A 17116-nucleotide genomic window follows, 5' to 3' on the forward strand; every position below is an offset into this window, starting at 1 on the left:
CTATACTACATACTTTGAAAATGGTGGCAGGTCACTCAGGCCTTATAAAACAATGTCCTGCCCATCCTCTAAGCTATTCATCCACCACCTATTGGTACTGAGGAGGACCCAGCAAGGGAGGGGGCGGGTCATCGCTTGCTCTCAGCCTCACGGAGATTTGGCACTTTCCTCCCAGCCTTGTTAATAATTTCTCACATAGCCTTTCTGGGGCTGGAGAGGCGATGCTTCCCAAAACTAGGACTGTAAAGTTCTCAACAAGCTTCAGCTACCGCGGCATCCCTGCGTGTCATGCACCTGATCCAGTCCAGATGTGCCCTGAATCCCAGCTACACGACTGGACTGGAGGTGGGGCTTCTGGGACGGGCTGAGGGGAGCAGCGTCGCCCAGGCACTCGGGTCGAGTCTGGGGAGCCGTGCCGAGCCCCTTCCAACCGGTGCTCTGGGGATGGCCAGTCAAGTCAGCCCTCCTGAATGGATACCAGCAAGCCCCCTATGGGGTGCACCTGGGACAGACTGAGGTCCTGTCCTGTGTGCAGGTGACTCATTCAGAAAGAGCCCAGGCAGCAAGAGACACCCAGTGCCACTGAAGTCCTCACATACAAATTTGACTTTTCGACTTTTTTTTTTTAAAATCCAGGGTCAAGACCACAGACAATTTATTATGTAAGACAGACGGTGAAGAACGACCAAGGAAGTTATGGCTGTGTGTGACATGGAACTTGATGAAAAGGCTCAAGTTGGCTGAGGAGAGTTTAAATTTGGCTTTTGTTCTTGAAAACGTCAAAATAATCATAAGAAGCACTTATGCCTTACAGAGAAAGTAATCCACAAAGTGTCATTTTCATTTTGCAAACAGGGACACAACAGCAGTCAAATATAAGCCTAAACACCCAGAGTTAACATACAGGTTTGATAAGCTGTAACAAGGGACCGAGCATGCTGGTGGCTTTTTAAGTCAAATCCATATTGAACCCTGTGACCTGCTGGAGGTTCTACGTGGAACCTGGGGAAGCAGCTTTTCCACACAAACGACAAGGAGGAGGAGGAGGAGGAGGAGGAGGACGACGACAGAGAACACCCAGCCCCCGCTGGGTGTCTACAATACTCATTTGCAGTAAGGCTTTCAAGATACAGGAATTTTTATAGCATTTGTATTTTAAGGATTTAGGGCAAATACATTTTTTTCTACTTGATAAAAAGAAAATTAGTACTTAAAAGGTTCAAAAATATATTGATTGAGTGATTTTTTTACATAAATAAATTATATTGATTTTTAAGGATTTAACAGCTGAAAAAACCCTTTCTGCTTCCACTGGAGGCAAAACTGAACAAAATGTTAGTTAAATAGAGAGAGCAGCATTTCCAAGAAATCTGTTGTCAGCACTACAGACCATCTATGCTATAAAGATGTCATTAAACAGGATTTGTTCAATTACTGGATTCTTTCTTCTTACATGATCAGTTATAGATTTCCTGATTTATAGCTCTGATTCACAAAACCGGGACTCCACTTTTTGAAAACACACTTGACTGATTTTCCGGTCACGATTTAACAGACTTCTTTGAGATGCTCATTTTAACATTTACATAATTTATAATCCCAAATGTATAAAAGACAATGACAAAACCATCATAAATAAATAATGCAAACTGAAATAGTTATGTCAAACTTTTGGACCTTCTGATAAATTAGCAAAAAACGGTAACAGAAAAAAGTAAAAAATACAGTAAATGTGACAACAAACATGTGAACCGGGTACTAGTAACACTTCCGACATCCCCGGCGGTCCGGCACGGCACGGCCCGGCTCCCCCAGAGGACTGGACCACGAGCTCCCTTCAAGTCTCAGAGTGTGGACTGCCGACAAAGAGTGGGATGTCGGGGGTGGGGGGTGGAACATGAGTGGGAAGGCCAAAGGAAATGGGCCTACGTGCTGCTCGGGCAGGAAAAAGGAAAATGAAGTCAATTTGCAACAGTCTCGACTAACCTGATGATTTGGAATCTGGGTCCAACTGCAGTATATATAAAACCGAATAGAGAAAAAATGGAGGAAAACAAACTTTTCACAGTCATGTAAAAGGTGGTACACCCGTGTTTTGACAACCTCAAATAACTTTGACAAAAGGACCTAGGCAAGTGCCAAGTGACTGTTTCTCACAGGCTCCTGATTCCTGGTGAGTGAGCGCGCAGAGGAAAGACCCGCCAGGCCCAGCAGTGGCTGGGGTCGCTCTGCAGAGCGGGGGGTGGAGTGCTAGTCACGTGCTCGTGAGCGGCGTGCAGCTCCACGGAGGGCGCCCCTCGCCCGCCCCAGTCACCGGCGACCACTCAGGTGTGCCAAGCTTCCTCATACTGAGAATCATCCTTTACCTTGGGAGAGAACGTACGTCTATAAAGTAATGCCTTAGTCAGTATTTCTTCTCGCTGCAAGCGTCTGAAAAACCCAAAGGGGGAAGTTAATTTACTACCAGTAAGGTTTCTGTTTCATAAAGAAATGAATATATGCATTTTCAGCCATTAGTTATATACTTCTGTCTATACTACTCATTTAGTAATCATAAAATAGGGAAATATTTTAACTAAAAAATGTGCACCGGCACTTCCTTTTCCTGTGCTTTTTGGTTCCCCATTACATCCCTCTCATTCAGTCCGGCTCACAGAAGAAAAGAGCTGCTGCCTCCGCCCCTCAGCCCTTCATCGGGAGCCCCTGGACGGCTTCCTTATGCCACGTTCCTCCTCAGATCGGCGGGAAACTCGGAGAGAAGGGGTAGGGCATGTCACCAGGTACTGCGTCACTAGGACCGCTGGAATGGACGACGGGACCACAGAGTGCGGATTCTGTGCCTCCTAGACTAGGTCGACGACACTCAGCTAACGAAGTGGCAAGACCCTGCAACTACGAACATCTGTTACCGTAGTTCTCGGACAGGAAATCAGGTAGGTAAATATTACTTATGGAAACACAGGTTCTTATGAAGGTGAAGGGAGGGAAGTAACAAACCTTTATGGGATAAGAAACTTACACGTCACATCATTTCTTAAATGAAAGAGCAGTTCTAATTGGTGTCACTGTTGGAGTCTTTGAGGCCCGCGTCCCCAGACGGCGCCGTGTGTTCACCGTCTGGGGGCACAGGTGCCCTGGGTTCGGGGAAGTTCTGATCGCTGCCTGGCCCCCTGTCCGACCCAGGAGCAGACTCAGGGGTGGGGTTCGGGTGGTCCCCTTTTGTTTTCTTCTTCTTCCTCTTCTGGCTCTCCAGCCCTGCCATTTCTGAGTGTCTGCCCTGCTGCATGGTGGGCAGAGCCATGCCCATGCCAGGGGAGAGGAACATGGATGGGTAAATGAGTCCAGGAGACACTCCTGGGATGAGAAATGGGTTAAAAGCCACAGGACTACTCGTAGTTATTGCGGGCTCGGACTGATCAGAGTATGGACTAGGACCAGGCCTGTCTTCAGCTAAAGTGTCCGTTTTCACATCATGGCTAATTGGCTTGTCTTCTACAGTCTGTTCGGTCACCGACGTACCACTTTTCGTTGTGCTGGACAGAGGCGCTGGAGCAGTCGAAGTGCAGGCAGTCGCCATAGGGGGGTTGAGGAGTCCCCCAACCCCAAACATCTGGGGCACAGCAGCCATTCCCGGCAGCATCATGGGCAGCATGCTCAAGGTGCTTTTGACCTCTTCGCCCGTGGGCATTGTCGCGAAGCCAGCCGGGAACCCCAGCAGCCCTGTGAGGGGGATGCCCGGCACATTCCTCATGTTCTGGAGCCCCACCAGGTCCATCCCAGCAATCAGTCCATTCATGAACAGCGGCCCCATTCCAGAGGGAGAGTCCGCCACCATGGCGGGAGCTTTCAGGAGCTCGCTCCGAGGTCGCCTCCCCCTCCTGCGGGGGCCTGCGTCTCGAAGAACAGGCTCAGCCAGGGTGTGATTGAACTTGTTTTCTGGGAGAAAGCCCTAGAAAAGGACAAGGAAACACAAGATGCTGAAGGTCACTGGATGATGGGAGGTCACCTGGGGCTCTGCCCAGGCCATCCTGCCCAGCGCCTCGAAGGGTCCCCCAAGGGCACTGCCTCCTGTGCACCTGCTCCTGGAGCTGCCTCCCTTGGAGGCCGACAGCCTGTCGCCGTCAGGCACCGCCTCCCACTTGCTCACTGTGCAAAAGCAGGGTCCGGCCTGTGGCGGAGCTGTCAGGATGCTGGGAGCTAGAGATGAGCACTAAAGATGCCCAGGTCTTGGTCAAGACTTTAAAAAACTTCCTGAGGTATAGCTGACACAACATTGTGTTAGTTTGGTTGTACCACATAAAAACCATACGGAAGGCTTCAGGAATTCGTGCATTGTTCTTGTGCAGGGGCCATGCTATCGCCTCGGAATCATCCCAATTTCAGTGCACGTGCTGCTGAAGTGAACACGGTCAAGACTCTTGTGGCTGCAACCCCTTGTCCCGATCACTACATTTGTCTTCCTTATGACACAGGAAGGTTTTCAATGACAGCCACAGAACAGAGTAGGTAAGACGGGGCTTTGGAGCAGACTGACCTGACTTCCCACCCTAGCTCTGGGACCCGGGCCGAGTCCGTTCAAGTCAGAATTCTGGTGAGAAAGGACGATGACGCCCATCTTGCAGGGTTACTGAAGGCGAAGTGCTTAATACCTCGCCCAACCCACGGAAGAAGCCCTGCTAAGAGGGCACTGCTGGCTACGTGTGTGCCCCATGCCCCTCCGGATCGAGAGCTCCTGGAGGACAGCGACTCTCACACGCCCACGTGTCTGTTGAGAAAACAAAAGCGTTCTTGATGGTCACTGGTGAGCTGTGTCAAAATGCAGCAACACTCTGGTCTCCCTTAAGGGAGACGATCTATTTTCCTGTTCAGAGGTTTGCCCTCCCATTTCCTTACTGGTGGGGAGCACCCCGAGGACTCAGCTGTGACCACGTCTGGGACTCAGCTATGCCAGCACACCAGACACCTGCTACACGCATCGGAACACTTCACCACGACACGCCTGGGTGATTAGCCATGGAGAAGCACAGAGGAGGGCCCGCTGCCCTAACGCACCGGTGCACTGTAGGCTGATGGGGGAAGAAAGTACCTGCTTGAGAAGGGGCGCGGTCACATGCCCCTTCCCAGGACCACGGCCCAGTAGCTCTGCGGGAAAGAGGATGCAAGGACCTGCCTGAGAACCTGCTCTCTCAGCTCAAGGTTCACTTGCAGAGACTTAAACCAACCACTGCCATTCCAATGTAACTAACTATGAATGTGTTTCAAATACGGCCAAATCAATCCCCAGCAAAAGGAGAGAACTGTTTTCCCCACACAGAAAGAGAGACATTTTTTCCAGGACGCAGTATCTGAAATGCCTAGACCCCCCCCTGGGTCTATATCACCACTCCTCACTGCCATCTTTACATTCATCAAGGTGGTGCACGCCCACCCTTTTAAAGGCCAACTGTACTTCTGTGGTCAAGCAGTCTGGGTCTTCTTTGCTCAGAGGAGTGTAAAGGAAAAGCCCTTCCCCTGGGGGTCCACAGGGAGCCGTGGTTCCTGTCACAAAGCTGGTGTTCTTCTACAGCCTCCTCTTTGACCACAGTGAAGGGGAGGCTAAAAACGTTCAGCGTGGCCTCCAGAGATCTATGACCCTGGCTTCACCCCAAGGACAACAGGTCACAGGGCTGAAGTGTGGAGACAGGGTGGGAGGTGGGTGGGCTCAACAGCGAGGCTTCTGGGCTTGGCCCTGGGGATGCTGGAGGAGCCCACGCTTCTCTATGGCTGCCTCTGCTGCCTTCACCGGATTCTCCAGTTTGTGGGTGTAAATGCCTCCCCTTCCTCCAAGTCTGGAGTAAGTGGGGAGCAGCGATCTGGCGAGGAGCAGCTGGGACCACCAGCCCACAGCTGTACCTCCTTATCTTTGAGGCTCAAAGGCAGGGACGCAGCTGCCTTCCTAAGCGGAGCCTACCCAGAGCAAGGAGGGAGGTCCAGGCCTCACCAAGAGACACCAAACAGGCCAGGAGAACCTTCTGTGATAGCCAGGAGTCCTAGGCAGCGTGGAGAAGGAAGTCGGGGAAGCTAATGCCATCGAAGGGCTGAGACTGGTGACCGGCCTGAAAGCAGCTGACCACTTTGAACTCTGATGCAGTTGCTCTGGCATTTCCCTCTGGCTCACTGCCTCTCTTCTCCCCTAACTGTTAAAGACAAACCCTCAGAAAAACCGACAGATCTTTGCGTAAGGGGCAGCCGTGGAGACAGGGCGAGTGAGCGACAATGGTTCAGGTTCTCAGTGAGCTGCGGGGACACGCGTGTGCGGCGGCTCCAAAATGAGAAGCAGCAGAGATGCACTGACTCCCATGCAGTGAGGACTGTCAGCGGCACAGGGCACTGGCCACCAGGGTGCTGTGCAGGGCGTGCTGGTGTGACGGGAGGAGCAGTAAGAGCACTGATGGCACCTCAAACGAGCACTTGACTGGAGGCAGGTGTGTGCTAAGGGCTCCATCTGCACGAGCGCAGTTACCCATCACAGCAACCCCCTGGCGTCAGTGCTGTCACCACAGCCACTCCACGGGGCGTCTGCGAACTCACAGGCACGTGGAAGTCCCCACGCCTCCCCACACAACGTTAGTTTTGAAGTCCCACATCTGTTTCCCTATGAATATTAAAGAAGAACCAGATCACCATAAGCCACGGGCAAAATGCATTAAATGGTAAACTTTGACTGAGGAGAAAATTCTCCTGAAAAGCCTTGGTTTGTAACAGTGGAAGAGGGAGAAACCTCTGGTACCGTCACGCTTGGTCCCTCTTCTTTCTTACACATCGAGAGGGGCAGGGATTTGGCCCTGGGGGCAGAGCTGGTCCAGCCCTGGGACCCAGCCCAGGGCTCTTTGCTTGAACCACACCACATCTGTATCTTGTCTCCAAAGGTGGCTACCTGTGATCTGCCAGTCCGCTTTGTCCTGGGTATGCCGGGCAGCTGCTCACTCTGGTGCTGGGGCCGCCTGCTCAGGGAACACCACCTGTCTGGTTCCTGCTTCTGAACAAAGCTCATAGGACTCACTGGACTGGGGCTAGGCCACAAGCATCCTTTCTTAACCAGTCTGTTTTGAGACCATTAAGGAAAATCGCCTTGCTCTGGACGACACCGTAGTCGCAGGTCCCTTTTGGGGACAGCCCAGGGTCCTGGCCAGGGCAACCACAGCCCACCCACGGCAAGAGCCAGGGAAAGGCACTGGGGTGTGTCTTCTTCCTTCATACCCACAAGCGTTCCCTCGTAACTCTCCGGAGGGAAGCCTTTCTATGGGGAAGAAAACAAACCCAGCCCCCCAAAATTATGCCTCCATCTTATTTTCAAACAGCCTGCTATAAACCAGACGCACTTTCACACACTTGGTTTTGAGCTCATCCGGGCTTATGTAGGACCAGACAGCGCCCTTAAGACAGCCTGCATCCCGTGGGCCCTGTGGTCTCTCTGGCCCTGCCCGTTAAGTTCATGTCGCACTCCTCGGGCATCCAGATGTCCAAAAATGTCTCTTCCCTGACCTTGTAACAAACCACTGACGCCGAGAGAATGCTGGGCCCTTTCAGAACTGGGAACCTGCCAACAAGACACACGGGCTGGCCTGGCCACCTTCTCCCCTTCAGACTGGAGAGCAGCAGCAGGAAGTTCTTCACCTACAGCAAAGCAAGAGGCGTGCTGGCAGAGGAAGTCAGCTCTCACCACTTCCTGTGGGAGAGAGAGTCACTCCCGCCACCCAGCTGCTGCCCACCCTCCCCAGATGCCCCTCCCAGCAGCTCTGCGACCACACACAGCGGCCAAGCCGGCTTTGGCAGCGCTCCCTCCTGGTAATTATACCCTGGGAGCAAACCTGCTTCCTCTTCCAGGGGAGGCCCGGGGAGAGGGCAAGAGGAGCAAGGAGGAGGCAGACATGAGGCAACACCAAAGGCAAAGCTGCAGTGCAGACGGCCGCACGGGCGCTACAACCCAGGAGGAACATCCTTCTTCGTTAGGACCTGGTAGTGTTTATTCCAAAGCCTGCATGTGCCCACGCTAAACTGAACTTCTGGGAAGGGGGGTACCCCAAACTTCCCTACTCCTCCCAGGAAGGACTTTGCCTAGTAGGTTTGCCGACAAACACCCACTGGGGGGAAAGAGGCCTAACAATCAAACACAGTGCATGGATCCCAATTTTAAAACTTGGACAAACAACACAACATAAAACAAAACAAAAACAAGCTCTAAAAAATATTTTTGGGACAGCTGGAAAAATCTGAATCTGGACTGGATATTAGATATTGATATTCACATGCGTGATAATGGACATAGCTACACAGGAAACCAGTCTTAGGGGGTGCGCGCTGAAGTGTTTAGGGGCAATGTGTCATGTCGAATGGCTCAGCAAGAAATGAACATTAAAAACCACACAGATTGTGTGTAACATGGAATAAATGCACCCAGCACATAAAGTACACGAAGCACGTGTGTGCGCACACATACATCTAACGAGCAGCCACTGTGCACGGAGCCCTTCTGAGAGCTGAGCTCCTGGCCCCACAACAGCGTGTGCCGTGCTCAGTCTGGTGCAGCCGCATCGCCCGGAGCAGGAGGGGCTGAAGGAAGGGAGAAGTCCTTGTGGGGTCTGAGCCTGTTTCTAGAAGGGCTGGTGTCCCCATGGGAGAGAAAGTGCAGCAAACCCCAGAGGGCTCCAGTCCCGGAGGAGCCGTGGGTGACAGCTGAGAGACGGGCTGTCCCGGAGCCGAGCAGAGTGCTGCTGCCAGGGCCCAGGTGGCTCTGCCTCACCGGGGAGGCCGCGCAGCCCCGAGGACCAGGTGGACGAGGGCTTCCTGTTCCCACCTTACTGCAGGAAAAGGGCCTCCGAAGCAGGGACTGTGTTTATTTAACAAAGGAGCGAAAGTGCATCTCTGGTAAGAGGCTGGCTTAGAGAAACAGCTTAGAAATGGGTTTTCTGGCAAGAGGTCAGTGTCTGCAGGAAGTTATGAACATTAATTTCCAGAGAACATGAGGGAAATTGTCAGACATGTAGAAAGACATGAGAGGGCCAAGGGGGAAACCACATGGTTTTTCTGACAAGTCTCTTAACCAAGAGCTCCAAGCTACAGCAAAGCAAGAACTGGAGGTCTCCAGGGGACCATGCTGTGCCGAGAGCAGAACAGAGTGGGGCTGGGGGGGCACTGTGAGGACTGGAGAGAGGCAGATAGGTTAAGAATTGAAGCAGAATCAGCTCGCATAACACAAGCAGGTCTAAGAAAAGGGGTGGGAGGGACGTTTTCTGGGGAGAAAGCAAGAGAGCTGGAAAAAGGGTTGCTTTTCCAATGAGACAGACTTCCTAACAAGCAGGGCCCCAGGGACTGGGCCAGGCCTCCCACCCAGAGGGGCTGCAGTGGGGGAAGATGAGCCAGAACGTTTATGTATGTAAGAGCTGCTAGAAAGGAAGCGTGCAGGTGACAAATCAATAACAAGCTCCTTGAGAATATTTAGTCACAATGTCTTTCTGCACAAGGAAGAGGAAATGACTAGGGTGGGTGGTCTTTTGGAGCTAAAAAAGGAAATCACATCCAGGCAACTTCACTAAGGCAGGAATCTGGACCCCAGGAGGGCTGCAGCTGGCAGAGCCCTGCAGAGGAGGCACTCGGGGAAGCCGGCGAGCTCCGGGGACACCAAGGAAGAGCAGAGCCCTACGAGGATCTTCAGAGGCTCCCCATCTGAGCAGAATGTGCTTCACAAAGTTAACACGTTTATGTATAATCTGCCCAAGTTCAATGCATTTTCAGGTTGAAATGATATTGCCGCCCTCTAGAGGTTATAAGTGTTCTATTCCAAATCTACTCATCTGTAAACTATAATTAACTCATATTTGTTATACTAGAAGTATTTTGCAGATGTCTTTGAAGTCTCTTCCAGGCTCATGATTCCATAACGGGAAAAGGGCCATGCTTACAGTCAGCTGTTTCTCATTGCCAGGGAGGACCGACCAGGAGGAAGTGTCTTAAATGGTAGCCAGAAAGGCTTAGATTAGCAAATGAAAATTTCCAATAATGAAGTTTGTGAAACACTGGAAAAGAGGCTCCTGACGAGTCCAGGTGTGTTTTCCCTGAACTCTACACGTAACAAACACCAAGCTTTGGTAAAAGTTTAAGGACGAAAGCAAACCAAAAGTTCTATGGTTGAAAACAAATGACCCCAGCACCACCTGTTACTACCTACAAACTTTCTGTGCTGGCCCCGAGTCCTCTGGGACAATGTCTGGGACGTCTGTGGGACACCCACTTCCCAGGAGAGCTTTCTCTCCACGTCCACAAGGCTGGGTTCCACAGGGATGTGTCCCTCTTCCTTACCCGCAGTCCTGGCTCCTTGGGGACAGCAGGAACCCTCTCTTCTCCGCTCAGAGAATTGGCATCTAATTTTCCAGGTTCCTTACAGCGTGGCCTCCTCTGCTTTGGTTTGTCTGAAAAATTCTAGGAGACAAGTGGAAATCAGCATTACAAAATGTTGTCACAGATTCTTCTGATGAGGGTGGTGCTTGTCACTGGTTTTGCTATTTTCTCATTAATGGCTCTCTGCCAAGAACTCAGCCAGGTTATGCTGAAGGAAGCGGCCACCTGGATCTCACCTAGGCTCTTCCTGAAGCAGCAGCAAGCTGGCAAACAGGCCGTGTGAGCCGCCTGGCCCTGCAGACCAGAACACCTGGGCTGCCCAGGCAGTGTCTCAGGCGCTGCTTAATCTCTGGCCCTTTCCTCCTCATCACTTTCTCAGATTCTCTCCACTGCTACCCACCCGGGAGGCGTTGTCTGTTTTTGGAAGGTGTGCCTCTGAGAATGTACTCCCTGCCTTTTCTCGTGAGCTCTCCACCTCCGTTTCTTATTAGCTAGATGTACCCAAAGCAAAGATGGTGGTGGTTAAATGAGCATGCAAGAAAAAACAAGAAAAGACATCTGTGCTCAGTAACCCTCCCTTACAGATTCCTAATGCAGAGGACTGAGGGCAAAGGCAGCAAGGGGACTTGAAGAAAAGCCGCCAGGCAGTAACTGTATAACTAAGAACAGACACACCTTCTACAAAGTGGAAATGTATTAACTTGAAAGGAATAGACAGGAACATTTTTACGAACTGGCAATGTTTATGCAACCTGAAGATTTCTCTGTGAGCTTACGATAATGTGTGGTCATTCCAGAGGGAAGGGGGGCAAAGCTCAGATGAATTCCGTCCCTGTAAGACAGTGCATGCCTATCTTGGTCCAGTATTCTGCCATGGGTTGTAATGTTTTTGACTTTGAAAGGGTGTTCTCAGTTGACAGAGATTTCTCCCAAAACCTCCTGGTCTTCCTTAGCAAACTCCTTATCAAAACAGCACCAGGTTAGCAGGAAATAAACAGCAACCTCAGGCAGTAGCAACAAACACTCACTGCTCCAAAGCTGGGGATGTCTAAGGAGTAGTCAGCCTGCTGCCTCAGCCAGTCAAGCAGACTCTTGCTGGGAATGGCCTTCTCAGCCTGGCTGGCGGCTGGTGGGGCTGGCTCAGGGGGCGAAGTGGTGGGTGCTGGACCTTCGGGGTGTGAGGTGCTCAGAGGGGCCTGCCCCAGCTCTTCATGGACTTCCTGGATGAAGGGAACACAAGTATGTCCAGTTAATTATGGCAGAATAAAAACTAGTACCTAAAATGAAAATTCATGAGGTGTTCTTTGAATCTTTCAATCTATTTCCACCTGAATATTACTCTGCTGGGTGCCTGAGTAAGAACCCTAAACACTACTGACCCACATAGAAGCTCTTGCCTACATGGGATGTTCTCTCCACTTAAATACACCTCTCCGTGTCTTGTCTACTTGGTTAAGTTTAATTCCCTCCTATCTGCTCAGGATCAGTGTGACCTCCCCGGTCATGGTCACTGGCAGTCCCAGACACCACTGGCCACTCCATGTCCTGTATCCCTTCGGCACTCTTCACAGGTTTTTCATGTAACAGAAAATGCCTCATTGCAATTTACTTATCGATTTCTCCCTGTCATTCAAATGCCTGTCTTACTCATCTCTGTATTCCCAATGCCTGTAATTGGATTTGCTAATAAAGTACAATGTCGATGCTAAATAAATGTTTGTTTAATACATTTTAAAAATATTCTGAAGTCAAGGAAAAAACTTTATCAGTCATTCCATTGGAATTCTACTATCACTACAAAGAAACTATGACTTTGCACCTCTTAAAAAAAAAAAGATAACCATACTAAAAGTTTGTAGGATCTGTCAGGCAAAGAACCTGCCACTTCCCCTCACTAAATTATATAGAAAGTCTAAGAGAAAGATTTATCCCAAACAATACAGCTTAGTAACAAATCTCTCGCACTCTGGAGAATGAAGTCTTTGGCTTGGCTCCCTGACCTGCACATACCTAGCTGAATAATCTTAGGCGGTTTTCCCACCTATAAAATGGGAATAACACAACCTTTACTGGGTTGCTGTGAGGATCACATAGGACAATCATGTGAAACCGTGAACACAGTGCCTGACACACAGTAAGCTCTCAACAAATACTGGTTATTATTGTTCCTCTTAAAATAAGAAAACATGAAAGGTGATTCCTGTTTTGGAGCTCAAAAAGCAATAAATAGGAAAAACCAAAATAGCAAGAGAAGCCGGTGGTCTCTGTCACACTAAACAAAGTCTAGCGGGATCGCCCTTGGCTGTTGTACCTCTCTGCTGTCTACCATGATCTCCTCTGAGTTTAGAGTGTCTCAGTGCCATCTTGGTGACCCCTCACAGTGACCCTCTGCCAGAGGTGCTACGGCCCCTGCCTTACAGGGGGCAAAGTGAGCCTGACTGATGGCCCAATGTCGCCCAGTAAGTCATGGAGGAGTGCCAGGGTCAACATGCAGCAGGTCTGACCCCTGATCCTTCTTCCAGTCCCAGCTCCCGCTGACCTGGAGCCACCCTGCCACAAACTCCACCCTGTCTGGCTCTGCTCCACCAGGGGCTCTTCTAAACCACTGGAAGATCTGGCTGGTTTCTATATGAAATGGCAAGACCTCCTGGCTCATTTCTACAGGTTGCCTGCAAGTTAAGGGCCCTATTTCTAGAAAAGACCAAGGGTAACTTATAATGATGACATAATGGCAATTGGAGGACAACTGAAATAGGGAGAAGAGACACAAGCCTAAAATTTTGTGTTTGGGGAAGAAGGATTTATCACTCAGCGTAGAAAGGTCCATTTTCATTTCATGGCCTCGTATACCCACCAAGATTCCTGCCTGAAGCGTCTGCTCCTTCAGAAAGATGAGGTCCATCCCGCCCTCAACATGTTTCCGCCTCCCTCTCCGCCTCCTCGTGGCAGGGTCGTCTCTTCTGAGGCTTCCGTTGACGATCTGCCCAGTCACTGGATGGATCAGGCCGGCTTGTAGAATTCCAGACAAGTCCATGCCGAGGGCTCCTTGAAGTGAACTGAGAGCTCCAATCTTAGGGGTGCTGGCACTCACTGGAAAAGGGGATGTGGCTCCTGGAGACCCCTCAGATGCACAGGAGAGGTCTATTGCTGACTCCCCATGCCAGCCGTTGAGGACAATCGAGGGGTGCCCATGGGGGGCAGAGAACTGGTCCAGGTTCCGAGCCTTTGCATCCCTCTCCAGCTCAAACTCATAAGGACGTCTGTGCTTCTGCTCATCCTTTGTGAATACTGGAGCCAGGAAGCTGTCCTGTGAACACACACGTGTGGAAAGAGAGGTCTGAATGCCACTTCCGTGGCTGAACGCCAGCTGCGTCTCCAGGCCCAATTTCCATGGGCCCAGTATTATGTTTAATCATCTTCTCGGAAGTTCATCGAACTCGAACTTCTCAAACTTTGGAGCCAAATCACCTGGACAACCCGTTAAAATGCAGATTACCCTTCAGTGGGCCTAAGATTCTGCATTTCTAAAGGGCTTACAGATGCTGCTAAAGCTGCTTGTCCATGAGTGACAGTTGCAAGATTACAATTTAGGGAACCTCAATTTTGGGTGTAAATCAAAATCAATTGGGAAGTTGCAAAAAAATTCAATATTCAGTCCATACCACAGACCAATTAAATCAGAATCAGCAGCTTTTCAAAATCCCTAATGGATTCCACTAGAGATCAAGAGTGAGGGCCAGTGAGACTGTTAGTGTAGCTCAAACTCAACTTGACTTTCATGTTTGAGTTCATAAAACTCAAACACAACTCACTCCTGCTTTGATTTCCCTGATTCCTATCAGGTGCATCATTCTCTCAGTGCTCCAGGTGTTGAACACATGCCTCCATCCATGCTGCCCTCTCCTTATGTGCCTGCCGATTTCCTCACCTATTTTAGTCCACTCTGTCGCCAGCCTAGTGCAGAACCTCATCTCTTCTTCAGACACCCACGTGCCCCCTGCCCCGGCTTCTGAGGCCCTCCTCTTTCCTGACCCTTGCCACCCATGAACCTGCACACCACTCTGGCTGAGCTGCACAACCCTGCTTTCATCACCCATGCCCTAAGACTTCTAATAGCTCTTCACTGCCTACAGGACAAAATCCAAATTCCTCAACCTACACTAATGGCTCTACCAGAAAAAAAAATAAAACAAAGCAAAACAACAAGACCTCTGCCCACCCATTCAGTAAATATTTGTTGAATGAATGACTCAGCTGATAAGTGCAGCATCCCTGCTCTTTGTCTCATGGTTGACACCTGTCTCGTGGCCTCACCTTATGGATCTGGGCCACCAGTGCCGCGCCACTGCTGAAGCTGTGCTCCGCGGCTTCAGGCTCTGAGAGGCTGCTCCGAGAGCCAGCGCTGCTGGTTACAACGGGGGCGGGCAGTGTGCCCGAGGGCTCGTACTGCTGGCTGGAGGGCCACTTCCCATTTAACACCACGTGGCAGATGTTATCTAGGCGATTGATTATCACCCGATCCTGTTAAAAAAAAAAAAAAAAAGGACAAAATCTCTGAGGCACAGGTACCGACTTACCCAAAATCACAAAAGTCCGTGGAGATCGAGTTTTCTAGACAGAATGAGCTAATTAGAAAAAAAAAGTATTCACTTTATAAGCCTTAAAATAAACTTCACAGTCTGGACTATAAAAATTAAAGCCACAGTGTTGTAAATATGAAGACAATTTGGCACTTTTGCCTTATGGTCTAATTCATCGAGTGCATATACTTTTCATGTTCAAACATTACGATATTAATACCTTTTAAAGATATTAAACATTTCTCTGAATCTTCTACTCAGAAATACTCTGAAATGTAAAAATAAAGGATTTAGAGCTGAGAAGTTTGGGGTGAAAAAGGCGAGCACTGGGAGATACCTTCGGCCACTCAGAGAAGGAATAGAGGGTTTTCTCCTGGAGCAGCTGAGCGATGGTGGGAGCCCGAGCTTCCTGAAGGTCATCCCCAGTGTCTCCTGTGACGCCTGACGTGGAACTCTTGCTCTCCTCTTCAGAGGATTTCCCTGGATAATCTGGGCAGAACAGTTTAAAAAAATTAATTAGATACCTTGGAGATAAGAGTGATCGGAAAGATCAGGAAATCTGATCTGTCTTTTAAAAATCCCCATTCTGGTCCTGGCTGGTGTAGCTCAGTGGACTGAGCGCAGGCCTGTAAACCAAGAGGTTGCTGGTTCAATTCCCAGTCAGGGCACATGCCTCGGTTGTGGGCCAGGTTCCCAGTGGGGGCCACCTGAGAGGCAGCCACATATTGATCTTTTTCTCTTTTTCCTTCCCTTCCTCTCTCTAGAAATAAATAAAAATCTTAAAACCCAAATTTCCATTCTATGCTATTTTATTCTTTAAATTTAATCTTTATTGTATTTTTTCCATTACTATTTAGTCCCTTATACCTCCCTCCTACCAGCAATCACCACACTATTTGCCCATGTCTATGAGTCCTTTTTATGATTTTGCTTAAGCCCTCCTTGATTAACCACCATACCTTCTATCTCCAGAAAAACCAAGTAAATCAAGCCATAAAGGTAGATGCTGCTGCCCTAGAGCTACCTATACAGGTCACCTGGTAAGAGCTGTATCCATTACCTGAACAAAACCAACAAGAAAATAAAGAGGAAGGATGTTTTCCTGTGTTACCAAGAGTGAGAGAAGATAAACCACACAGAGGCTTTCACGTTTGGTGTAGTGGTAAAAGGAAACTAAACATAATACTTTTGATGCATTTCAAGGGACAGAATATATTAGCAAAAAGGATAAAAAGTCATGGAACAAAGGTAAACAGACATGATTCGTGTAAAAATGATGCAAAGAAACCTAGAACACTTATTTCATGTGTAGAAAGAAGTGGAAATGCAACTCATTCACTCAAGCTTCAGTGGATGTTCAAAGTAACAACAGGAGTGAATGAGGGTAGCGAGGTGCCCAGGGCAGAAGCCACAAAACTCTTGTCTTGGTGAGATGACAAGGAATGTCTATCCTCTCATGGGTGGAGATTTCACTTTTTAAAACATGTTATCTTTTAATTACAGTTTACATTCAGTATTATTTTGTACCAGTTTCAGGTGAACAGAATAGTGGTGAGGCAGTCACATGCTTTACAAGTGGTTCCCCAGATGTTTCAAGTACCCACCTGGCACCACGCCGATTTCACTTTTAACTGGATGAGTCTCTGGGGAGCTGCAGAGCCCCCTAACCATGAATACGCCCTTGCTAGGCCAGTGTGTAGAAGGAACCACAAGAGAGATGTGGCCCTGGCCTGCAAGGATCTTACAGCTCCCCAAAGAAAGGAAAACAGCAAATACAAAAAGGTAGCAATAATAAATGAGTAACAATTATGAACTGTATGTGCCAAGCGCTCTAAAGGGGAAGGAACCAGGCACCATGACAGCAGTAAGAGGGAAGGACCTACTGGGGAAGGGCGGGAGCGAGAACACGCAAGAGGATGAGGCGGCAACAGGAAGGGCACTCTGGACATGCTGGGGAACTAAAAGGCGTCCAGGGAAAAGGTACAAAGATGAGGCCAGAGGGGCAGAATCCAATAGATCATGCTGAGTCCTATACACCATGAAAAAAAATGTGGCTGTTAATCTAGATTCCATGGGGAGGACCGCTGAATGGTTTTAAGAAGAGGAGCTGGATTTTTAAGTTTTCAGAAAAAGCAAAATGATGTGAGAGGCAACCCTAG

The 17116-nt window shown here is 49.5% G+C and overlaps 1 protein-coding gene across 3 annotated transcripts in view; it reads right to left on the reverse strand.

Moving 5' to 3' along the window:
• Positions 1-638: 638 nt before the first annotated feature.
• CHD6 (chromodomain helicase DNA binding protein 6) overlaps positions 639-17116 on the reverse strand; it is a 172369-nt gene continuing 155891 nt past the window's right edge. For all 3 annotated transcript variants that reach the window (XM_037164551.2, XM_053671404.1, XM_053671403.1), the window contains 6 exons: positions 15295-15446; positions 14692-14898; positions 13232-13684; positions 11406-11597; positions 10339-10458; positions 639-3949 (listed from right to left, as the gene is read on the reverse strand). In XM_037164551.2, the coding sequence (XP_037020446.2) occupies positions 3053-3949; positions 10339-10458; positions 11406-11597; positions 13232-13684; positions 14692-14898; positions 15295-15446 (2021 nt within the window). In that variant the 3' untranslated portion in view covers positions 639-3052. The remainder of the gene's footprint in view (positions 3950-10338; positions 10459-11405; positions 11598-13231; positions 13685-14691; positions 14899-15294; positions 15447-17116) is intronic.

This window comes from Artibeus jamaicensis, unplaced genomic scaffold (assembly GCF_021234435.1).
Source record: "Artibeus jamaicensis isolate MK-2021 breed Jamaican fruit bat unplaced genomic scaffold, CSHL_Jam_final contig_685, whole genome shotgun sequence".
NCBI lineage: Eukaryota > Metazoa > Chordata > Mammalia > Chiroptera > Phyllostomidae > Artibeus > Artibeus jamaicensis.